Source organism: Pongo pygmaeus, chromosome 5, assembly GCF_028885625.2.
Source record: "Pongo pygmaeus isolate AG05252 chromosome 5, NHGRI_mPonPyg2-v2.0_pri, whole genome shotgun sequence".
Lineage (NCBI taxonomy): Eukaryota > Metazoa > Chordata > Mammalia > Primates > Hominidae > Pongo > Pongo pygmaeus.
In genome coordinates, this window is record NC_072378.2 from 167225801 (window position 1) to 167251207 (window position 25407).

Below are 25407 nucleotides of genomic sequence, written 5' to 3' on the forward strand. Positions count from 1 at the left end.
TGGGTGTGGCGGGTGCCTGTAGTCCCAGCTACTTGGGAGGCTGAGGCAGGAGAATTGCTTGAACCCAGGAGGCAGAGGTTGCAGTGAGCTGAGATCACACCACTGCACTCCAGCCTAGGTGACAGAACGAGACTCCATTTCAAAAAAAAAAAAAAAGAAAAAAATTAAATATATTTTATATTATGAGATAGGTTTTATGATCTGTTGCCTTAATAGAAGAAACAGAAGAATATCAAATCTCCCCTTCCCCTGTCCCCCTAGAAACCTCACAAAACTAAGTCCAGTTGGTTTTGACTTATATGTGGTGTTTTGGCTGCGCTTTTCTGTGCTAAGTTACTCCTCTCCACTCCAGCCTGGCCTCTCATTCTTTTTAAACATTGGTTCACCTGAGAGCCAGGTGGCAACATTTTATGACCTTGTTCATTACACAAAGGCTGGCCTGCAGCACTGCTGTATGGGCCACTTGTGAGCCCAGAGTTACAGGATAGGACCCAGAGACAGAAGGATGCCAGGAGCCCTTTCAGGGAGCCTGGATGTACAGCGTGGCCAGCCCTGCTCTCTGGGGGAATATGGGGTTCTCAGGAGGGGGTTTAAGAACTGGAATCTCTCCTGAAGCCACAGACTATAAGCTTGGACCTGTAGCCCAGCATCGGCAAAGGCAATGTCAGACTTCCCTGCACCGGCAAAACCTGCACCAGCGTGCGAGGTCTCCACAAGGCTATCCCCGCTGCCCTCACCCACCACTCACCAGCCAGGGTCACACAGGAAACCCACATATGTGGAAGGGAGTGGACCTATCGAGGCAGAAATCACCTCCAAGACAGCAAAGCGAACCTGCCTCACTGACGTATCTAAAGAAAACCTCTTTCAGCGGAAGGAAAACAGAGGTGGTCTCAGATGATGGTGGGGGACTTAGCTCGGTGGTCTCCACATGGACATGAAAGCAGAGGTGGTCTCAGAGGTGACTGTGGGGGACTTAGCTTGGTGGTCTCCGAATGGAGAGGACCTGCCCCTTAGCCAGTGCCACTGAAGGTCTGAATAATAATAAAAAATAAATCAGCAGCATCATCCTCTTGGCTGAGCTCGTGGGCTCCTTGCTTTGCCGCAGGCATTCTCTCAAGCGTCATGCCTGTGTGCACGTGTTGAACTGCACGACTGTCTGTGTTGTGACGCACTTTACAGGCAGGAATGACCAGGGACGGAAGGGGCTTCCACAGGCAGGAGCAGCCACAAACGTGATGCGGGCATCTCTGACTGCGAGTTGGCTTTCTGGGTTAGGCTGTGGACACCCATCTCCGGAGCTGGTCTAATGTATGTCTGCCCCTCGGGGAGAGGTGAGCAGCCCGTGCAGGCACGTGGGACACAGCCAGGGTCTGTGAGCTCCCGGGGCCGAGGCCGGAGCCTAGAGAGTGCTGCAGTGACCCAAGTGGCAAAGGACCAGCGAGGCGCTGGGCACCAGCCGGGGGTTCCCCAGGCGACACCGCAGGACTCAGCCCTGAGGTTTCCTAGCAAGGGGACGAGGAGTGGGGTGTGGTGGGAGGAGAGGCGGTCTAAAGTCTGAAGGGAACTGGGTTTGGCAGGCACACAGTTCCGCCACACGCCAGCGGAGCAACCTTCATCCCATCTCCTAAAGTGCTCATGGCCTCAGTTTCCTCCTGTGTGTGATGCACAGGCCGGAGGGCGGGATACCCCTGAAATGCCACAACCCCATTGTCATCCAGGTCAGATTCCAGAGCACTCACTGCACGCCTGCTCCACCCTGAGGTCACGAGCCCCCTGCCTAGCTGGGAGGTTGGGATTGGGGGAGGGAGGGATTGGGGGAGGGAGGGAGGGTCCTCTGAAGATTGGGAAAGGAGCCCACACAGCTCCTAGGGCAGAGAAGACCCAGTCCAAACTGGGTTCTGTTAAGCACTCTGCCTGTGAAAACGTGACAGAGACAATTCACCTTTCCAGACGCTGATGCAAAAATGCCTAACTCCATGTACATCTCAGTTTGTAACTAAGCGCAAGGATTTTGTGTTTAAATAAGAAAAATACTTTAATTCGAATATCATGGCATCTCTTGTAATCATCATGCTAAGCCCGAAGAGCACAAAGCATAAAGAGGGTTCGACTCCTCCCACGTCTGCGTTTCTGTGTTCTCGTTTGCATCCCAGCCCCACTTTCTGATGGGGGGGACGTGGGATGGGGAGGAGGCTGCCAGGAAATGCTTGGCCTGGACACTTGCCACGTGTCCCAAGCCCTCAGGCACTGCCTTCTTCCGCATTTCAGGACCTCTGAACCAACCTGGGGACAGGGGTCCACGTGGGGAACAGCTGCCGTGGCACGGAAGAGGGTCAGGGCAGGCTCACCATGAGCACGCCGAAGGACCACCAGTCGGCACTCTGCGTGTGTCCTCGCCGGTTCACCACCTCGGGCGCCATGTACTCGATCGTCCCGCAGAAGGAGTACGCTCTCTTGTCGTGGTCAATGGCCTCCTTACTCAGGCCGAAATCTACATGCAAACACAGCACACACACTGCCTCAGTCTCTGGGTGTGTTCGGGGGTCCCCGCGCAGGTGGGCATCAGCATCCTTCTGTGGGCTCTGCCCCCTCTCCAGGTGGGTGCAGCAGAGCCCTGCTCAGCAAAAGCGGGACCACATGAGCGCTTCCCGAAGCCCGTCAGTGCCCGAAGCCCGCCGGTGCCTGAAGCCGAAATCCTCAAAGCGTGAGGAGTTCCTTATGAATGTACACACCCAGGAGTGCCTTGGAACATCACCCAGACAGCAGATTCTCAGTCACTGACGGGAACTCCCCCAGCCCTTTTTCACAGGCACGTGGAGGTGGGGTGTTGCAGGGCAGAGGGACCTGCGGTGGAGGGCAGGTGTGTGTCTGACAGCTACCGGGAAGGGGGCTCTGGCTGCCGGGGAGCCAAGGGTAAGGCAGAGTGTGGCGAACCTGCCCTGCCCTGACAACACGAGGGTGTGGAGAGCACAGACAGGTGGAGGAGGCCTGGGCAGCAGAGGCCGAGCTATGATGGAAGAACAGCGGTCTCCAGGTGCCACAGAGCAAGGAGGGGCTTCTGAAGGAAGTGGCCCCAGGGCTGGAAAGAACAAGAGTGCATTGGCTCAGGGCCCGCAGGTCTTGGGGGTGACAGAGCGTGCCTAAATAGAGCCAAGGCAGGCCCAGCCAGTGGGTAGAGTAGCAGTGCCCAGAGAGGCCATGTCCTTGCCCGTGAGCCTGGGAATGGGTCACCTTATGTGGCTGAAGGGACTGATATGGTTTGGCTCTGTCCCCATCCAAATCTCACCTTGAATTGTAAGAATCCCCACGTGTCGTGGGAGGGACACAGTGGGAAGTAACTGAATCATGGGGGTAGGTTTCTCCTGTGCTATTCTGTGACAGTGAGTAAGTCTCACGAGATCTGATGGTTTTATACAGGGCAGTTCTCCTGCACACTCTCTCTCTTTGCCTGCTGCCATGTAAGACGTGCTTTTTCTCCTCCTTCCCCTTCTGCCTTGATGCTGAGGCCTCCCCAGCCAGGTGGAACTGTGAGTCCCTTAAACCTCTTTCCTTTATAAATTACCCAGCCTTGGGTATGTCTTTATTAGCAGTGTGAGAACAGACTAATACGGGGACTTTGAGAACAGATTAATACATGGACTTTGCAGATGCCACTGAGGATCTGGAGATGGAGGATGACCCTGGATGTCTGGGTGTGCCCAACACCACTGCAAGGGTCTTCAGGTTAGGAAGGGAGGCAGGATGCAGAGAGCTTGGAAGATGCCGCCTGCTGGCTTCCACCATGGGGACGCGGCCCAGCCAAGGATTGCGGGCAGCTTCTACTAGCTGGAAGAAGCTAAGCAAGGGAGTCTCCTCTAGAGGCCCCCAAAAGGCAGGCAGCCCTGCCGACACCTTGATTTTGTTCCTGGAAGACTTATTTCAGACTTAAGGCCTCCTGACCTGTCAGGTGATAAGTTTGTGTGGTTTAAAGCCACAATGTTCCTGGCATTTTGTTGCAGATGCAATAGGGAGCTAATACAAATGGGGTGTCCTGAGACTAGAGGAGCTGTTGCCAGTTTGACTGAGCTTGCTGGTGGCTGCCAGGGCTTAGACGGAAACAGAGAGGGCAGTCACGTGGCCACCACCACGGTCCAGGGAGTGAGGAGGAGGCAGGGACAGCATCAGTGAGGACAGCTGTGCAGGCCGCACTCCAACGAGACTCCAGATGTCTGCCCTCAGGTTGGCACTGGGCATCTGCAAGGCCCACATTGCAGGTCACACTCCAGCAAGACTCCAGATGTCTGCATAAGGTCAGCACTGGGCACTGGGACTCCTGAACTAAACACTCAGCAACGCTGAAGGAGCCCAGCAAACAGAGCGTGGCAGGGGAGAGGGAAAAGAAGGGGGCCACCGGGAAGCTGCATGGTTCTGGACGTTATGAAGACGTACAATGCCATAACCAGTCTGTAGCTATAGAAAATTCTGCCAAATCAGAAACAAGCATCTGGCAAAGGGAAGGGTAGTCTAAATAAGAGTGCTTGGGCTTTGAGGTGGTCCCCGAAGTTACCAGGGCTGAGATGAAGCCATGGAGGGGGCCTGCCATCTTTTACAAACCTGTGATCTTAATATGTCCCTCTTCATCCAGGAGGATGCTAAAAGAAAGGGAAAGAAAACAGATGCTTTAGAAAGAGACCCAGCCTGCTGACGGGCATACAGAGCTCAGAGGGGAGATGTGGGGTAGCTGGGGGCGGACGTTTTCAGGGAGCCCTGATGGAGCTGGCCCAGGAGGTCCCCACGGCTTGTGCAGTGGGCTTTCCCATCCTGCCTTGCTTCTCCACAGCTCCCAGCTTGAGAAAGCATTTGGTGCCACACCTCCTGGAAAAAGGGATGTGTGTTCGTGCAGCTGGAGGACTGCTGGCTTTAGATCTTCGTGGGTCCCCAGGGAAGGTCTGGGAGCCCTCCAGACCGCTGTGCACAAAGCACAGGTGGAGAGCGTCCTGGGACTGCCATGGCCTGTGGAGACCCAGAGCCTCGCAGATGGAATGTTTCTGCACTTGGGATGCCCTTGATGTCCAAAGACCCCTTTCTTCTCCCATGTATCCTCCCCTGAGCCCTGCCCTGGCTCTCGAGACCCACCCAGGTGAGGCCTGCACAAGCGGGCGCCATGGCATTGAGGAGCTTCGGGCTTCAGCAGGTACATCTTGTAATGAGACCTGCTCCTGGCTCGGCACCCCTGAGGGCCACTGGGTCCCTGTCTTGTTCTCCGCCAAGCCCTTGTCACACCATGTGCCAGACGTGACAGTTGCCTTTGCTCCTCCCAGGTATACTGCCGTGGGGTGAACCCTGCATAGAGAATGGAGGCGGAGTCCGTAAAGGGCTGGGTTCTTCCCTGAACATCAGGCTGGAGTCTGGGCTGTGATACCTTGACACACCTGTGGCCCCAAACTTTCCCCATTTATTTATTTGGCTGTAATTAAATCCTGTTCTTCCAGATGCTGGGAGGTACCAGCCTAGCTCTAAAGAAACCAGGAAGTGGGCTGGAAAGAAACAAAGGCAAGGCTTGGAGGATTAATCTGTGATACCTTTATAGAAACCTGTGAAAGGAAGGAAAGCCTGACTCGCTACAGCACAGAGGAGCCCGGAGGACATTATGCTCGATTAAATAAGCCCGTCCCAAAATGACAGGTATTATATGATTTTACAAATATAAAATGTATGGTCCCTAGAGGAGCCAGAGTTACAGAGATGGAAAGTAGATGGCGGGTGCCGGGGGCTGGGGAGCTACTGTGCAGGGGGACAGAGCTTTAGTTCTGCAAGATGAAACAGTTCTGGAGATGGACGGTGGGGTTGGTGGCCCAGCAATGGGGATGTGCTTAATGCCACTGAACTGGGCACTTAAACGTGGTGAAAACTGTAAAAGTCATGTGTATTTTTCTACAATTAAAAATATCTGCCACGGAGTTAAAAAAAAAAAACCTACTATTTTCTGGAAATGGGAAGGAAAAGTTACAGCATATAATTAAGATGACAATTTATAATGAACAAGGCAAATGTTTTCATCTTTGCCTTTTGGGCATATTCAATCTTTGCCCAGAATTAAGCACCTTTCAAGATTAATTCCCTAATAATTCTAATTGAACAACACCACCTTTTCCTTCAAGCTTACAATTAAATAAGGCTATTTTTAGCTGTAAGGATCACGCTGACCTTCAGGAGCAACGAGAACCGGCACTCCCGGCCTGAGTGGAGGCACGGGGTGTGCGTCTAACACACAGGCATCAACAGCCAGGGCCACGGGAGGACGAGGAGTGGCAAACGTCCACACAGACTCACAACACGGCACTCCGACTTAGAGGGTAATTAACACGAGGTTAACTTCTGGGATGACCTTGACAACGACCCAAGGTGAGAGGCCAGGCTCTGCAATCACCTCCCAATTAGGGAGGTGCGAAAGGGGACTCCCAGGGCTCAGAGCACCACGGGGTTCTAGGTCAGACCCACTTAGAAATGGAAATCTGGCCTCGTGCTGCTGCTCGTGTGGGGAGACAGCAGCTGCGGAGGCTGCTCTCTTCGTGGGATTACTCTGGATAAAGTCTTTTTTGATTCTACGTTGAGCATCGCTTATCTGAAATGCCTGAAACCAGAAGTGTTTAGGATTTGAGGATTTTGGAATATTTACTTATATATAATGAGGTATCTTGGAGATGGGCCACAAATCTGAACATAAAATTCATTTATGTTTCATATATACCTTCTACACATCACCTGGAGCTAATTTATAGAATATTTTAAAGAATTTTGTGTGTGAAACCACGTTTGTGTTAAGTGCTTATGCGTGGAGTTTTCCACTGGGGGGTGTAACATTGGGGCTCAAAAAGTTTTGGATTTTGGAGCATTTCAGATTCGGATGAAGGATGCTCCAGCTGTATTTACACACGTATTCAACTCATATGTGTGCCTGTGGTGTTCCACGGACTGGTGGTGAAGTCAGATATCAAGCACATGGGCAAATGCATTTTACATCCTGCAGTGGATATGGGATGTGTCCTGGTTTCTGGGTAAACCCAGCTGTTTCCTATAAATGATAGCTGCATCTAACAACACCAGCTTCAGAGCAGGGCTTGTCTTTTCTCAGTTCCATGCAGGTGACAGGGCAGGAATGTGGAGTGGCAACTGGGACGCGTTTGCAGACCCCAGGGCCCCCTTGGTCTTAGCTCACAGGCGTGGGGCTGCCTGGTGGTACCCTAGGCTGGTCGGTCCCACGAGGCCACAGGTGATGCCTCATCTAGGGGCGGCTGTGGGCCCTGGTCTGGGTGGGTAGCATTAATTGGCCCCTCAGGGCAGGGAATAGTGAGTGAGATAATCAGCTACTTCACCTCAGGGATACTGCTGAGGTCAACTCAACCTAAAATACCATCCTCCAAATCTCTTCTTTTCTAAGTGGATCACTCCTAGTTATGTGTCAGGTCTACAAAGAAAATGTAAAAACAACAACAACAAAATGAAAATGGGAAAACTATTATTTTGGACGGAATTTAGTGTTCAAAAATTTAGAATAGATTAGCAAAATATCCTAGAAATAATAGCCTCACAGGTCACCACTGCCAAGGATATACAAATCTCAGTGGACTCTGGGCCTGAGAATTCTGGGGCCGTTGTCTTTTAGGTAAGTTCTTGGGAGAGCTGTTCTGACTGGGGGCCGACAGGTAACCGAGTAGAGGTTCATTGACCACATTCCTGGGGTTTGCTGAAGTAGATGAAAGGGCTTCCTGAATCTGGAGGACAGTAGGGAAGAGATGAGAGAGGAGGAGAAACTGCCCTGGAGGCAGCCATGTTTGAGATGGTCCCCAATGGCCAGATGAGCCTCACCCAGGAGAGAGGGCAGGAATGTGGGTCAGGGTCATGGGCGTGCCCCTCCCCGGGTCATGGACGTGCCCCTCCCCAGCTCCGGCTTCCCAAGCGTCACAGACATGCACCTGAGCCTGGCCTCCCTCAGGCGTTATGAGCGTCAGTTGAGAATGGGCCTGGGCGTTTCCTATGCAAATCAGCAAGGCCACACTTGCATCTGGGTACCTGATGCCTGAGCCGGTCCTGCGGGCACAAGAGTCTCCCCAGCCTGCTCTCTGATACGTCCTCATTTAGGAAATAAATATCTAGCAGTGGCTACCAACATGGGCCAGCAAAACACACGGAGCTGATGGGCGTGGGGAAGTCAGCCCTAGTTTTTTCTCACTTACTTCTCGGGCTTCAGATCTCTGTAGATGATCCCCAGGCTGTGGAGATGATCTAAAGCCAAGGCCAGCTCAGCCAGGTAGAACTTGACATCCTCCTCGGTGAACATGACCTAGTAAGAAAAAAAAAAAAACAAAAAAAAACGTTTAACTTGTTTTATGGCTGGTGTGTTTTAAAGAACTCTGCCAGGGAGACTGAGAGTCCACACTGGGGTCGGTTTGCTCTGTGGAACGCTATGGCCCCCCAGAGTGGTTTTCTGACTCTTCTCATGGAAAAGTGAGTTCCCTCTGCAGTTTTAAGATCAGTGGATGGAGACAAGGGCTTCCTGCAAAGGTGACTCATGCTGCCTTGAGAGTGGGGTGCTGAGATTCAGCCTCTCCTCTCTGTGTCCTTCTCACCCCTGCAAATCATTTGGCTCTGGAGTAGGTTTCTGGGTTTACATTCTAATATGAGTGCTGCTGATGCGAATTCATAACAAATTTAATACAAGTAAGACTCTGTGAGGGCTTGATGAGGTGACTGAAAATGGGTCTCAAATATCATTCTTTCCCCACGGATTATCTATCTCCACTCCTTGGGCTGATGCAAACTAGTAGCCTACGTAACCTGCTGTCAACCCAAAGTGGGATTAGTTCTACCAAAGATCACCCACAGGTGGTGCAGAGTCGGCTATGGGTGCCCCAAGCCGAGGGGGCGGGATGGGGAGGGGTTTCCGGGTGTTGGGGTGGGCAGCCACATTCTGGGATCCCATGTAGCTGGGATAGCTCAGGGCTGGGAGGTGACCAGGCAGGGATGGCCTAAGTGTCCATGTACCGGGGGCTCACTCAGGCCAGCCGAAATATGCATGAAGCCTCGGAGCCCAACAGACTCCAAAGCCATCGTCCCATAATGACTCATCCCCACCCCTGACTTGTTAGAATCAGCACATAGTTTTTGTAGACCCCCTTAAGAGGAAGCAAAATCATGACCACAAGCCATTTTCTATATTCGTCAGGAGAAATCAACGTTACGGAGACTACAAGTCCACATGATTACTGAATTCTCTCCGGTAAGCAGACGTGAAAAATCAGCACGCAGCCAGAAGGCTTCCTGGCAAACACAAAATTAGGAGAAGGGCAGCCAGGGGACCTGAACGGTGAGTGGCGTCAGGCCGACAGCTGGGCACCTGGTTCACACAGGGGGTTCTTCCACAGGGCTGGACATGCAGGCTCCGCATCCCGACAGTGACCAGTGGGTGCCAGCCACCCACCGGCCCTCCGAGTCCCCGTCCTCCGTTCCATGCTTGGCCAGCGCCTTTCCCGGATGTATGTTTCTTTTCTAGATTGGTTAATGTGCTCAGTGGACTGACTAACAGCACGTTCTGCTAGTGGCCTGGTTCTTTCCTCTGACTTGACATATCCACATGTGGCCCACCATGGGTTGTGTGTACAATTTAGGGCTCAGAGGCAAACCTGTCTTTCCACTCCCCTAGCTCTTAGTGTAACCCCCAAGGACAATAGCAGGAAGTTTCTCCATAGAAAGGAAGCACCTCACGGTGTGAGTTCTGCAGGTTTGCTGGCACAGCGACGGTCCCCATAAGATGCTGGGCCCCGTACTTGCCGAATGAGGACCCAAGGAAAAGACTTTCCGCAGGTTCCCAGCAACCCCATGAATCTGTGGTGCCCGCCCTGGACAGCTTTTCTCCTACTCTGAAATGAAGGCCCTCAGGAGAGACACACGTTCCCACGTGGGGAGTTGCAGGGCTTTTTGCTGAGTACTGTTGTCTTTTTGGTCAGGGAGCCCAACCACAGGTGTGTCATAGCAGCTGCTGGACAAAACCAGACCCCAAATGGACTGACTCCCTGTGGATAAGAGGGGAGCGGACAAACCAACAGATGATACCACACGAGGAATGGGCAGACGCCAGGCTCCAGCATCTTTGGAAGTGGCCACACAGCAGGCGGCACAGGAAGGGGCCAGACGCCAGTTCCCAAAGGGCTTTGTGTAGAGCTTGGATCAGGTTCTCCCGGCCCACTGTTTTTCCTCCATGCAAGGAGCCCCACAGAAACGTGCACCACTGCCCAAGGGACCGCTGGACGCAGAGGGACAGGGCAGCTGCGGTCTCTGGGACCCTTTGCGCCCGGTTCAGGAGCAGCTCTGCCTTGGTTTACTGTTCATCTGGGGCTTTGTGCAAGATAGCAGGGTCTCCTGCTGAAAAGGGGGAAGGTGGGGAAAAGGGAGTGGGGGGTGTGAAGGCCACTGTTGCTGTGAAAGCACCTCGGCCACTCCTCCTTTGTATAAGAGATGAACAAGCAGGATCATCAGAACGGAAAGCCTGGCACTGGCACTGCCATGGGCAGAATCTGCCTTTTGCCATCCCATGAAGCGGGGTGCTTTTCATGTCAATCAGGGCCACGGGGCTCTCAGGGTGTGGTGAAGTTGCATCCCGGAGAGTTCCTATCTAAGGCACTGGAGGTCAAGGAGAAGCCCTGGGGCATGCAGTAGCGGTTGTGAGACAAAGGTGGTGTGCGAAAACCACACCCGATGCTCCCGAACAGCCCCAATGTGTGGCCGGCTTAGCAGTACCTCCCTCTTCCCTCCCTCTTCCCAGGATGAAAAGTGAGACCCTGTGAGAGTCTTTCCCAGCCGCTCCTACCCACCGACCTGCACCTTCCATCTGCGCTAGCTGGGAGGTCAACAGCATGACTTATGGTCCCGGAGCTGCAGGGGCGCTGCCAGGGCCACCTGGGACGATTGCTAGGGCCACTTGTGCAGCTGCCTTAGAACCAACCAGCAATGCACACAGCACACCAAACACACACACACACACACACACACACACACGCCCACCCCACATCACACATAGCATACACCACACATAACACATACAGCATACACACACACCAACACACACACACCCTACACATGCACACAGCACACCAAACACACACACACACCCACCCCGCATCACACATAGCACACACCACACATACCACATACAGCACACACACACAGCTCATACATACACACACCCTACATAGGCACACAGGATGTCAAACACACAGACATCCCACACCACACAAAGCACATACCACACATACCACATATAGCACACACACACCCACACACATACACACCCCACACATATACACACCCTGCATATGCACACATGCACAAAGCACACCACGCACCCCACACATAGCACACACCACACACACCAACCCCACACATGCACACAGCATGCCAAACGCACCCCCACATATAAACATAGTACACACACCATCACACATAGCACACATCACATACACCACAAATCACACACCTGACATAGACACACAGCACACATCACACATATACCACACACTTATCACACATGACACATGCACACCCCACACATGCACACACACTCACATTCCCACACACCACGCACACACAACCCCAAACACCAGGCACACATCCCCCACACACGCACTCCAACACACGCACACCCCACACATCACGCACACGCACTCACACATCCCCCATGCAAACCCCGCACATGCACATGCAGTCTCACACCCCCCACACCACACATCGTGCACACTTGCACACACTCACACATGTACACCCCTCCCACACACGCACTCTTGCACACACACATGCACACCCCCCCACACACACGCACTCTCGTACATGCTCACGTCCTCTCAGTGCTCTCCACCCCTCCTTCCCTTGAGTCCCAAACGGAAGCTCCTGCCCGCCCTCCTGTGTGATGCGGCGGCTGCTCACCTCTTTGGAGAGCCGGGTGAAGAGGTCCCCTCCCCGCAGGAAGTCCAGGATCAGGTAGAGCTTTCCTTCTGTCTGAAAGGCTGTGGGGGACAGAGACCCGCATTTTGACAGCTTGTCGAATGTCCTGTGACGACAGCGCTCTCTGGCTTCTCCCTGCTCATGGTGCTGCTTACTCCGGGAGGCTGAGCCACTTGAGGAACGGCAGGACCCCGGCTGGTGACCAGCTCAGAGGGGCAGCACCCGGCAGAGGGGGTCTGAAACTGTGAGCACTGCCCCTCTCTCACTGTTGTTAGGGGGCCTTGAGATTTCTTTCATCTTTCTTTTCTCTCCCCTCCTTCCCTTTTTTAATCGCAAAGGAATTGAAAGATACACGGGGAGAAAGCTGTGCATATTCAAGCTGGTATCATTGCTGGCTTTTGTCGTAATGCATTAGTGAGCAGCCTGAAGATGGCTCTGGTGGGTTTGGAGGACATGTCCTTTCCGTCCTATGGAAGTGCCTTCTTCCTACAGAACTCCACTCTGGTACCAGGGAACCCCCCGCTTGCCTTCCTCTCTTGAGGCAGTTCTGGTGATGGGTCAGCCCAGTTATTTGTACATCAACAATGGGGCTCACGTCCTAGGTCTGGTCACTGTGAGCTACAACTGCAGACTTTCTGTTTCAGGCCACAGGCAGGCTACACAGCTCCTGCCCACACTCAGCAAGGGCCTGCCTCTGTTGAGCGGGCGCATGAGCATGGGAGGGTCTAGAGAAGCCCGTCACCATCGCCGCTGTGACGATGGTTGCTGCAGCGGCACTGGTGAGGCACCGCGTGGCGTCTATTTTATCTACAAAGGAAGTGTGGCTGGAAGGGATCCCAATATCCCTGCATACTAGAAAACGTTTTATTTTCTAAAAGTAAATGCTAGAAGCATCATAAATGTGGGGGTTTTAGAAACATAGCCTCTAGCTAGAAAGCCCTCTGCCAGGACTGTGTAAACTGAGTGTGCATTAAATGCTCCATCCTGGGCTTGGCAGGCAGGTGGAGGTGCTGAGTCACCACTCAGGTGATGTGGAAGTCTGTTTAAAGCTCTTCGTAGGACACCCGGTTCTCAATTTCTTCAGAAAAGCACCCTAGCAAGTAATGTAAATGACATGTGGGATGGGACTTGACACCAGCCACTTGGCAGCAGCGGAGGGGGCAGTTTTGGAAAGCCAGCCTCTGCGGCCTCCTCTGCCAGGAGATAGAGGTTTGCGACTGCGCTGCCCACGGCCGAGAAGGAACAGCAGGGTATGCCCAGCTTCTGCAGGCCTCCTTCATCCTGTCCTCAGATTCACGCAAATCTCACTAACACCTCCCCGACACACCACCTTGCCCTTTGCAACCAAGAACAAACTACTAGTTTTGTTGCTGTACCCTTCTGTACTTTGCCCATCTGGATTATTAGGTGGGAAAGTTTAATGTAATAAGCCATGAATCTGCAGCCACCATCTCATCACATCATTTTTAAATTTGAAGATTTCACTTACTGCTTCTCTGTTGGGATAAAAAGGCAGACAGCAAATGAAAAGAAGTTGTGTGGCAAAGCAGCTATGTGGCCTTTGGTTAATTATTTGAGCCTCAAAACATGAAAATAATAAGCTACCTTGAATGGAAGTTTTGAGGGTTCAACGAGCTACTATCTTTAAACATGATATTCATTTGAAATGAAGAAGGTGTTACCATTTCTGGTTTAAAGAAATTATTGGGCCATAGAGTATTTTATTCTAAAATAACACAAAAATAAGTTATAGATTCACCCCAATCTAGGTTGAGATCTTCTAAATTATCAATGGTATGGTAATAATTTAATAATGGACGCCCCATCTAAAATTAGATCTTTGAGATGAAAACAGGGCTTCTTGCTCTTTCAAAGAAAATAAATACAGAAGAGATTAAGCGATCAGGATAGAAGGCACCTTCATCCCCAGGCAGGGCAGGACTCTATTGTATAGGAAAGATTTTCTTCTTTCTGATCTGTTATTTCTTTTTCAATTTTCTCTGATCTGGAGAAGGTTGCCCTGGGTCCTCTCTAAAGTGTCATTTTGACTCACTTACCATAATGAAGCTTCACAATGAAGGGGTGATTCACTTCTGCCAAGATGTCTCTCTCCATCTTCGATCTCACGCGGTCCCGAACTGCAAAGTAGAAAGATAAAGGCTTTCATGAGGCAGGAAATAAGAGTTCTGAGGAACACTGAACATGAAATACTAGATAGAATTCCCACCAACTTTTCATTACAAAATTTCAAACATATACAAAACTTGAAAAAGTTGTACAATAATCCTAGATTTAACAACTGCTTACATTTTAATACATTTGCTTTCTCTCTCTCAAATATATATATATATGCATCTCTAGCTCTCCAAAAAATTAAAAATAAATTGTAGGCAGCACAGCATGTTACTCTGAGGTGCATGTGCAGGTGTCTCCTAAGAAAAAGGACAGTCTCTTAGCATAACTCTAACACCTACTGTCCCACGTAGGAAAACCAACAATCACTCCCTGAAACATCTAACATCCAATCTATATTCAGTCCTCCCCTCCACGTCGTTTTCCCAACCTAGAATCCAGTTCAATTATATTGGTTGTTAAATGTCTTTGTTTTGCTCCTAGAAGACAATGGTCCCACACCTAATTCCCTCACCCTGTATTTTTTCGTGGACTTTTTGGGAAGTCCAGGTCAGTTTTTGTCTGTAGAATGTTCTACATTCTGGGTTCGTCTGATGGTTGCTCAATTGCTTTCTATAACTCTTGTATTTCTTGTAAACTGGAGGCGTGATAAGATTGGGGCTAAATGTTTTTGGTCACCAGGTGATGCCTGTACTTTAGCCTGCCTCAGATTAGGGGGTGCCTGCTGGACTCACCCTCTCTGTGTGATGCTAAACGTGATGTGTGGTTGAGGTGGCAGGTCACCATCTCTCCATAGAAAAGGTCTTCATGTCCCTTTGTAAGTAACAAGCACCTGTGGGCTGATATCTGGCATGGAGTGACCTGTGGGTTCCCTAACAGTCCTTCATCCACTGGTGTTAGCATACACATGTGATCCCTGCCTGAATCATTCAGGGCTACAGAACAGCCATGTTCACATTTCTGATGGAACTGGAAATCAAGAGGAAGATTCCTTCTCTCCATCTCCATGAAGATAACCATGGACTATGTACTTTCTGTTGAATTTAGAGTGTTACAACAGTTACATATTCTTCTTAGTGCTCACACTATCTCAAGTTTGGCCATCTGGGAATACAGATGTAATTAGTTTTGATGCAAAAACAAATGAACAAACAAAGAGCACCACTTGAGTAAGAACAGCTTTAGTATTCCCCTGAACAAGCTGCTACACCCAGGGCAGTATCCGGGACCTCACACAGCCCCATGAGTGACAGGAGGAAATTTCTTCAAACATTTCTATTGGGACAAATATGGTAAGTATTGTATCATGGGCCAGGTATTTAAATTTATCCATATTTAGGACTTGTGATATATACTGCTAAAGTTTTGTTTAAGAAATTCTTCACCAAGACTGCTGCAATAATAATAAGAAAGTAGAAAATAACAAATTGGGAGGATGTGGAGAACTTGGAACCATTGTGCATTGCTGATGACAGTGTAAAATGGTGCAGTCACTGAGGAAAATAGCTTGGTAGTTCCTCACAAAGAAGAAGAATTACTGTGCGACCCAGCAACTCTGCTCATAGGATACACATCCAAAAAAACCAAAAGCATGGATTTGAACGGGTTCATCCACCCATGTTCATGGCAGCATTATTTACAACAGAAAAGGAGGAAGCAACACAAGCGTCCATCAACAGATGATGAACAAAATGTGATGCTGTAGTAAATACACACACGTACACAAACACACACACACGCACAATGGGATATTATTCAGCTCTAAAAAAGAGTAAAATTCTAACACACAATATGAATGAAACCTCAGGACATTATGTTAAGTGAAATAAGCCAGACACAAGAGGACAACTATTGTATGATCCCACTTATAACATTTGCCCAGAATAGCCAGAATCAGAGAGACAGAAAGCAGAATCGTGGTGAACAGGAGCTGGAAGAGGGAGAATGGGAAGTCATTGTTTCCATTTGGGATGATAAAAAGGTTTTGGGTATAATATTGGTGAGGACAACATTGTGAATGTATTGATGTCACTGAACTGTTCACTGACAAATGGTTAAAGTAATCAATATTATGTTATATATGTCTTACCACAGTTAAAAAGAGAAAGTCCTTCCTCATTCCTGGGTCCCTGAGTTTCACTGTCTCAACTGGTTTTAATGCTTACACCTAGGATTCAGGCTGTCTGAAGTCCGCCTTTGTCTTTGGTGTTGGGACAGTTATGCTTTCCCGTTTGGTCTGTAATAGTGTCTCCTGGGGCCCAGGTGGTGACCGTGGTGTCTAGCCCTGCACCCCAGCTCACTGTTAGTGTCACTGTACCCTACTCTTGGCTTCGGTTTCCTCATATACAAACTGGATGAGATGGCTCCCACCTCCTGGGGCTGACTGAGAAACCTATGCAGTGATGTATGTGCCACAACAACACGGGGCCCGCCCACACTGTGCCGCTTCAGGTGTCATTGCAGTGACACCTTTATTATATGCTCAGATCCCCGTTTTTTTTTCTTTTTCTTTTTTTCTGATCTCTCCTTGCTGTTCCACTGCTCTGCCCATCCCTCTTCTAACCCCAGACCCTTGTCATCACAGTGGTCCTGTGACATTCCTTAGAGCAGGGGTGTCCAATCTTTTGACTTCCCTGGATCACACCGGAAGAACTGTCTTGAGCCACACATAAAATACACTAACACTAGCGATAGCTGACGAGCTTTAAAACATCACAAAAAATCTCATAATCTTTTAAGAAAGTTTACGAATTTGGGTTGGGCTGCATTAAAAGCTATCCTGGGCCCCATGTAGCCCACAAGCTGTGGGCTGGACAAGCTTGCCTTAGAGTCTAGACGGGCATCAAGTAGGCACCCAGCAGGCAGTGCTGTGACAGAGCTGCGGGATACTAGTGTCTCCCCTAAACCTCAGCACCTCCTTCCCCAGTGGTCCTCGCAGTTCCTAATCCCTTGAGACCAAAACACCAAGGTGGAGGGTGCGGGAGCGACTGCTTATCACTTATGCCCAAGGGGACACAGGAGGCCCTTCTTCTGCCTCAACTCACGGAATCAGGATTTTATTGCTTAAAAGACCTTGGGGAGCATGCAATTCAACCCCATGTTCTTACAGAAGAGGAAACATGCTCACTGCAGTAAAAAGCATTGCTTAAAGTTAGATAGTTCCTGGTAGCCTGGAGGAAGCAGACCCCTGCCTGCCCCCCTCCACTGGGTGAAGGCCTGGTGTACGTCCCAGCCAGTGTGCGAGCACTGTCCTCACTGGATACAGGGGCAGCATGGACTGTGGCACAGAAGACAAACTGCTGGGGAGGAAAAGGGGGAAGCAAGCAACCTGGGCTGAAGGAGATTTAATGAGAGGGGCCATGAATGGAAACCACTGCCCCAGTCGTTAAAGTGGAGCACTGTGTTCAGAAGCCAGGATAGCGCAGAACACTTTCAAAGAATACAATTTTGTACCCCTGGCTATGATTTTCTCTCTAGAGTAATGACCCCGGAGTTTAGAGATTCTTTTCTTCCTTTCTGATTGTAGTCATTGTGTGCAAACCTTTTCAGAAGGCTCTCCTGCAGAATTTAGTCTTGCACCCGCTCCTGTTTATCATTTGTGAGTTCATGTCTTAGTGATCTGGATTCTGCGTGCTGGTCAGAGTAGTTTTTCTTCTCTATGTAGGTGAACTGGAAAATAGGCCATAGGATCGTGGATTTTGGGGAGATGTGAGAGCAAAGGTAGGCTCGGTCTTCCTAGCCCTTTTGCAAATCAGACAGCTGAATGGTGAGGTCACAATTCTTGCTGCTTGGCCTCAAATTCCTTCCTCCCCCACCTCTTCTCCTGGGCCCACTCCTTTCCCATCACTGCTTCTCAGTCTTCTTTGTGCTGGGTGTTTGGAATGTGAAGAGGCAGGCTCTGCCCTCCAGGAAGTGAGAGCCCAGTGGGGAGATGCCCTGTGGTAATGGCAGCAAGGGGCCACCAGAGGGTGACCAGTCCCACCCCTTGTGTGCTGGGGGAGCTGTGCATGCTGGGGGAACTGGAAAAGGCCTGGGAGGTTTTCACAGAGGAGGGGCTAAGCCTTACAGGGGACCCGGGAGCCTCCAGGTGCTTGGGCAGGAGGATACAGGCCAAGGGATGGCCCTGTAGGGTGGCAGCTGGGGTACCCTCAGGGATGCCGGTGGGCTGCCGCACAGAGCTGCAGTGCCACACTGATGAGGCCTGCGGGCAGGGACATGTGGGCCTGGGGAGCCAAGAGACCATGGAGAGGACTTTCACACAGCACGTGTTTAGGGCCTCTAGATTTAAGACGTCATGTGGAGGACGCAATAGCAACGTGGCCGGAATGGACAACGTGGCTAGAATGGGGCAAAAGGATACTGCTATCCAGCCCTGCAGAGGGACAGATCTGGCCTGGAGAAGGGAGAACTGAGGCCTCAGGACCTCTCAGCTGCTGAGGATAAAAAAAAGGGAGCCGCATCGTTCTAGCCCTCTGCCTGGGTGACTGGGGGAGAAATGAGCCAGGAGAGAAGTTAGGTGGTGAGCAGGGAGAGAAGAGGCCACCTGCATTCTCGGCCTGTGGAGTGCTGGGGACATGAGGGGCTCAGGAAAAGACTTGGTTTGGAGCTTTGCTGGAAATACAGATGCAAACGCTCACCCCACAGCAGCAGCCAAGGGTGCCCGAGGACCACCGGAGGATATGTAGGATGAGAGTAGGACCATGGTGAGGACCTCGGTGGGGGTACTGTTGTTCTGGGGAAGGAGGGAGAGAGGATGCACCATGATGTGGTCCGCAGTGGGAAGACCCGGAGGAGACAGACAGAGAAATCAGGAAATGTGAAAGAAGTGTTTGGTGGCAGCAGATGCTCAAGACAGTCCACCAGGTGGGGACTGCAGGAGGCCGCTGGTGGAGGTGCGTGACTCACAGCCGATTCATCAGGGGCGACGTGATGAGGACATTGCTCATCCCCGGGGAGGGGCACGCAGCTGGGTCTGTGATGTGGTGGCTGAGTGAAGTCAGCATCTGTGTAACCCCTTGGTGTGACTTTTAGAAACTCTGATATACTTTCTTATTAAAACATTTTATCCATTCATTCTTGAAAAAATAGTTCCTGATGTAGATAAAAATAAGAGAGCTTGTTTTATTAAACATGACTGCAGTTATGCACCGGAGAGGACACTCTGAAGGGCAAAACCTCATGTCAGCATCGGCGTGACGTCATTAGGATGCTCTCAACACAAGCTGGAGATTGCCGAATGGAGCTCTTGTATCTACTACCCTAGCTCTGCAGCAGAGGAGAATGAATGTAGGGAGGAAAAGCAAAATGATTCACAGGGAAAGTGTTACAAAGAATGTCTCTGTGAAAGGAAAATCAATCCTGGGGCCCCCACATCACAAGCTAAAGGGAAAAATCAAGCTGGGAGCTGCTTAGGGCAAATCTGCCTCCCATTCTATTCAAAGTCACCCCTCTGCTCACTGAGATCAATGCAGATCTGATTGCCTCCTTTGGAGAGGCTAGTCAGAAACTCAGAAGAATGCGACCATTTGTCTCTCATCTACCTATGACCCGGAAGCCCCCTCCCCGCTGAAGACTGGAAAGTCTTCCCACCTTTGCTTCGAGTTGTCCAACCTTTCCAGACTGAACCAATGTTCATCATACATATGTTGATTGATGTCTTATGTCTCCCTAGAATGTACAAAAAACCAAACGGTCCCCTGACCACCTTGGGCACATGCTGTCAGGACCTCCTGAGGTTGTCACAGGTGCATGTCCTCAACCTTGGCATAAACTTTTTAAATTAACTGAGACCTGTCTGAGATTTTGGGGGTTCACATCTCCATTGCCCACCTCTCCCCTGTTACAGCCTCCAATAGCTACAGCCAGTGTGAGCACCGAAGAGTTTCAGGGAGTTAATGAAAGCAAACATGGAATCTATTCACTCAGCACAAAGACCCCAAAGGAAGAAAGGACACAGTGGAGCCAGAAAGATTTCTCTCAAAGTAAAAGCAAAGGCCTGAGCAGAAGACACAGGGCTCACGAATGCAGGCAGGCTCTGCAGGAAGCCGGGGATGGGGAGGGCAGGAGTGACTGCACGCAGTGGGAGGGGTGGGGAGGCTGCCCCTTCTAGGATGATTAAACTACAAGTCTCTCTCTCTCTGAGCTGCCTGCTGGCATCAAACAAAGTTAAACTCAATAAGGAAAATTTCTCTGTCACATATCACACAGCCAACGGGGCTGCCATTGAGGACCCGTGGGCTCTGCCACGCCCTAGACTCAGAATGCTTCCACACGGGGAAATCCTCATGAGATGCATGTGGCCAGGCTTCCTACGCTGTGCGCTTTATCTCAGCAGAGCAGGCCCAGGCTCGGCAGGGCCCGTGGGAGGGCAGGCCGTCCATCACCCCAATGTGCCTCCTCTTCTGGGTGAAGTCCCTGTTCCATCTGCCAGGCCCTGCATGCTCTGAAGCTGAGACCTGGTGAAGCAGCATGGCAGAGAAAAGGGAGGTTCCTACTCCATCTTGCCATCTCCTTGCAAAGCTTGGTCTTTGACTCTAGGTAAGAGCATCTAAAAATCCTTTAAATAGGACCAATGTTATTGAATTCACATCCATTTGGAATGAAGAACATTGTTTAGCCACATGTCTGACTTTAGAGCTTTGGTAAGGAAAACTTGGTAAGTCTGGTGAAAAATTAGAGAAAGATAGATGTCTTATATTCAAATTTTGAAGGGACCATCTAGTTACAGTAAAAACAAAAACAAAAACAAAACAAAAAAAAAAACAAAAAAAAAGGTCTCCTCCCTATATCTTACACTAAAATAAATCCCAGATCTATTAAAGAATTACTTAAAAAAAAAAAACAAAACAAAAAAACCCCACAAAGCTGGCCAGGCACAGTGGCTCATACCCGTAATCCCAACATTTTGGGCGGCTGAGGTGGGTGGATCACTTGAGCCCAAGAGTTGGAGACAAGCCTGAGTGTTGGGAATGGGCCCCCAAATCTGGCCATAAACTGGCCCCAAAACTGGCCATAAACAAAATCTCTGCAGCACTGTGGCGTGTTCATGATGGCCTTGGTGCCACGGCTCACCCAGGGTGGAAAACAACTTAAGGCGTTCTTAAACCACAAACAACAGCATGAGCGATCTGTGCTTTAAGGACCTGTTCCTGCTGCAGATAACTAACCAATGCCATCCTTTTATTTGGGCCCATCCCTTTATTTCCCATAAGGAATACTTTTAGTAAATCTTACGACTGGCTTGCTGTCAGTAAATATGTGGGTAAATCTCTGTTCGAGGCTCTTAGCTCTGAAGGCTGTGAGACCCCTGATTTCCCACTCCACACACTATATTTCTGTGTGTGTGTCTTTAATTCCTCTAGCACTGCTGGGTTAGGGTCTCCACGACTGAGCTGGTCTTGGCACCCGAGCAACATGGTAAAACCCTGTCTCTACTAAAAATACAAAAAATTAGCCAGGAATGGTGGTGTGTACCTGCAGCCCTAGCTACTTGGGAGGCTGAGGTGGGAGAATCTCTTGAGCCTGGGAAGTTGAGGCTGGGTGACAGGAGTAAAAAACACTGCCTCAAAAAAAAAAAAATGCAAAACAAATTATAACAAAGGTGAACACTTATCTGGTGTCTGGATGGAGAATCTTTTTTGTTTTTTAAATATAAACTATGGAAGAAATAACACAGGAAAGATAGTTACAAAATATTTACAAATTGGCCATTCAAAAAGATTATAAAATTAAAAGGAAAAAAAAATATGGTTATCTTAAACAAGCAGAAAAAAGGTCAAAAGCCAAAATAAATACAATACCCCAATACTATCATTATGCTTACAGTAATAAATAAACAGAGAATCCAGCCCTGACAGTGAACGCAACATATTCCAGATTAAACCCATCAGTGCAGGGAAGACGTTTTTATAAGAATGTTCTGTACAGTTGACTCCCTGGGCACAATGTGGCCTAACACAAGTATATGTTGGGTTTAGGGTGGCAGAAAACAGGAAAAGGATGTGTTCATTCCAGGGCAGGGCTGTATTACTGCTGACAACACTGTGTAACTGACCATGCCTAGTTTCCATATATGAACACAAGGACAAACTAAACAAGATGTCAAGAGACAAGGACAGTCATCACACCAAGCAATGCCCTCAGCATATGAAATACTAGGACTGGAAATGGCTCTTCAAGAGGGACTAGGGAAGATGTTCAGGTCTGTGCAAATTCTAGCTTTGCTGGACAGAGCTGCAATCCACTGACCTCACCATTGCCCACCCTAGGTGGTGTCGGTCATTCATGGCCCATATCCAGGAATGGAATGAGAGAGCTGGAACCATGGATCTGCCAACTGACAGCCATGGAGTGATTCTTCCACTAAGAAACAGACAGTGAAAGCAAATGTTTCATTTTCTGATGCTGAGTACGTTCAAGCCGCCTCTTTGACAGCCAGGGAGTCCAAGGAGTTTTCATTTCTAAGATCTAGATGTATAAAAAAGAAAACCAAGTGAAGAGGTTTCTTCAGAAATGTCAGCAACAATTTCCTGTTGGATAGTTCTAGACTACTGGAGACTCTGGAGCCAGGCCATTTGGGCCAGGCTATAGCCTCTCTGTGATGTTTATTCTCTGGTACTTAACAGGTTAGTCTGGAGTTGACTGGGGATTGCTACTATAGATGTGAAAAGAATAAATGTTCTAGGCTATCTTGAGATTCGCTAATAAATGGTAGGCACTGGAGATAAGTGAAAATTTCATTGTCCTTCAAATCAGCCCTCTATTTGTGGCCAACCTGCCGCATTTCGGGTTTGGATGATGTGGTTTCCATTGTTTACTTTGCTCTGTTCAGCAACCTGTGCCTACTGGTACCAGCTCTAACTGCCATGTGCTCTTTACCTGTCATGGCCCCAAGACAATCCCTGGGGCTGAGATGGTTGTGGAGGCACCAACAGGTTCACCCCACTGTGAAGGGCACACTGGTTTCCTTCCCAGGAAAACATGGGAGGAAGCACTTTGTGAGATTATCCTGGCAGGCATAGGATATATGATGCGCAACTAGAGCTACTTTCTGGAACCCCTCTTCAAGGTGCCTCTTTTCAGGCAGCAATGCCTGCATTTGTGTTTCTGATTTTTAAATGATCTCCACCAATAGACATTATATGTATATTACATTATATAGCATATTGTGGTGGTTAGTTTTATGTGTCAACTTGACTGGGCTAAGAGATGCCCAGAGAGCTGGTGAACCGTGATTTCTGGGTGTGTGTGTGAGGGCGTTTCTGGAAGATATCAGCATTTGAATTGGTGGACTGAGTAAAGATCACCCTCCCCTATATGGGCAGGCACCATCCAGTCCACTGAGGGCTGGAATAGAACAAAAAAGCAGTGGGAGAGGAATCTGCTCCCTGTTGAACTGGGACATGCATGTTTTCTAGCCCTCGGACATCAGTGCCTGGTTCTTGGACTGAGACTTAAACCATTGCTCTCCTCTCCCCACACCAAGTTCTCAGGACTTCGAATTCAGACTGAAACTTATACCACCAGCTTTCCTGGTTCTCAGGACTTCGAATTCAGACTGAAACTTACACCACCAGCTCTCCTGGTTCTCAGGACTTCGAATTCAGACTGGAACTTGTACCACCAGATCTCCTGGTTCTCGGGACTTCGAATTCAGACTGGAACTTATACCACCCACTCTCCTGGTTCTTGGGACTTTGAATTCGGACTGGAACTTATGCCACCAGCTCTCCTGGTTCTCAGGCCTTTGGATTTGAACTGAATGACACCCCAGCCTTTCTGGTTCTCCAGCTTGCAGACAGAAGCTCCTGGAGCTTCTCAGCCTTCATACCCATGTGAGCTGATTCCTGTAATAAATCTCCCTCTAAGAAATGTAATCCATCCTGTTGGTTGTGTTACTCTGGAAAATCCTGAATAATACAGAATTTGGTACCCAGAAGTGGGATGTCCCTATAATAAAACCTAAGAATGGAGAAGTAGCTTTGGAACTGGGTAATGGGTAGAGGCTGGAAGAGTTCTGAGATACAGCTAGAAAAGGCCTATCTTGCCATGAACAGACCTTTCAATGTGATTCTGGTGAGGACTTAGAAAGAAAAGGAGAGCTGTAGAGAAGGCCTACATCTTCTTAGAGAATAACTAAGGAATCCTGAATGCTGATAGGAAGTCAGTATGGACCAGCCATCTCCACAGAAGCGGGCAGCGATTCTCCAAGGCAACAGAAACATGACCCTGCGGCCAACTCAGAGAGCATCAGGGTTGCCCATCCATGTCAGGCCAGCACAAGAGCCCCAGGGTAGAACGATTTAAAAGTAGCAGCCACTGGTGCCTGGGGACCTCAAGGGCGCTGCCTCACATCATGGGCTGCCCACTCTCCAGCACTGCTGTCCCTGGCTGTCCCGGGTACAGCTCTGCCTTGGGCAGACCCTGGTGCCCTGTGAGCCCCAGCAGTTGCCCTCTGGAGGGAGCGGGTGGCAAAGGCTGGCAGCGACTGCGTGGTTCTCTTTTCCCTACCATGGGGAGTGCAGGAGCCTTGGGGGTGTGGCTGCCCCTACCTAAATTTCAAAGGCTGGGGTCCAGGCACAGAACCACTGTGGGGCCATCCAACTACACTGGATTGGGTCACCCAAAAACGTGGGGGGCCACCCAAAGCCGTGGGGCCAGGGACTTGGAGAGCCGACCCCTGCCCTGCAAAGCTCTGGGGCAGGACCGCCAACTCGGTATGTCCAAAAGGCAGGACCCCTGCTCCAGTGGGTCTGGAGGGCACAGCATCTAGTCAAAGAGGATTATTCTGGAGTCTTGAGGTTCCATGTTATTTTCCCTGTTGGGTTTTAGACTTACTTGGGACCTGCTACTACTTTTCTTTCCTATTTCTCCTTTTGGAAAGAAAATGTCTGTCCTATGCTGGTCCCACCACTGGATTTTTGAGGCACAGAGCTCATGTGGTTTCATAGGCTCACAGCTGGAGGGTGATTGTGGTCAGGATGAATTGTACCTTGGATCTCACTAATACAGAGAGATTGTGGAGATACTGACATTGGGGATCAGAGGAAACCATATGATTTGGATGAGATGTTGGGCTTTAGACTTGAGTTGATGTGGGAATGAAGCAGAGGCTATGGAGATGGGATGAATGTGGGAAAGATATGAATTTTAGGGACTGGGGTGGAACGCTATAGACTGTGTATGTTCCCCCCACTAAATTCATATGTTGAAACCTAACCCCCAGTGTGATGGTTTTAGGTGGGGCCTCTGGGAGGTGATTAGGTCAGAAGGGTGGAGCCCTCATGCATGGGATTA

The 25407-nt window shown here is 49.9% G+C and overlaps 1 protein-coding gene across 4 annotated transcripts in view; it reads right to left on the bottom strand.

Annotated features, from left to right (window-relative positions):
• The window catches only part of RPS6KA2 (ribosomal protein S6 kinase A2), a 444300-nt gene that overhangs the window by 75161 nt on the left and 343732 nt on the right, over positions 1 to 25407 (bottom strand). For all 4 annotated transcript variants that reach the window (XM_054491090.2, XM_054491089.2, XM_054491092.2 and 1 more), the window contains 5 exons: positions 14037 to 14117; positions 11962 to 12041; positions 8220 to 8326; positions 4597 to 4634; positions 2352 to 2494 (listed from right to left, as the gene is read on the bottom strand). In XM_054491090.2, the coding sequence (XP_054347065.1) occupies positions 2352 to 2494; positions 4597 to 4634; positions 8220 to 8326; positions 11962 to 12041; positions 14037 to 14117 (449 nt within the window). The remainder of the gene's footprint in view (positions 1 to 2351; positions 2495 to 4596; positions 4635 to 8219; positions 8327 to 11961; positions 12042 to 14036; positions 14118 to 25407) is intronic.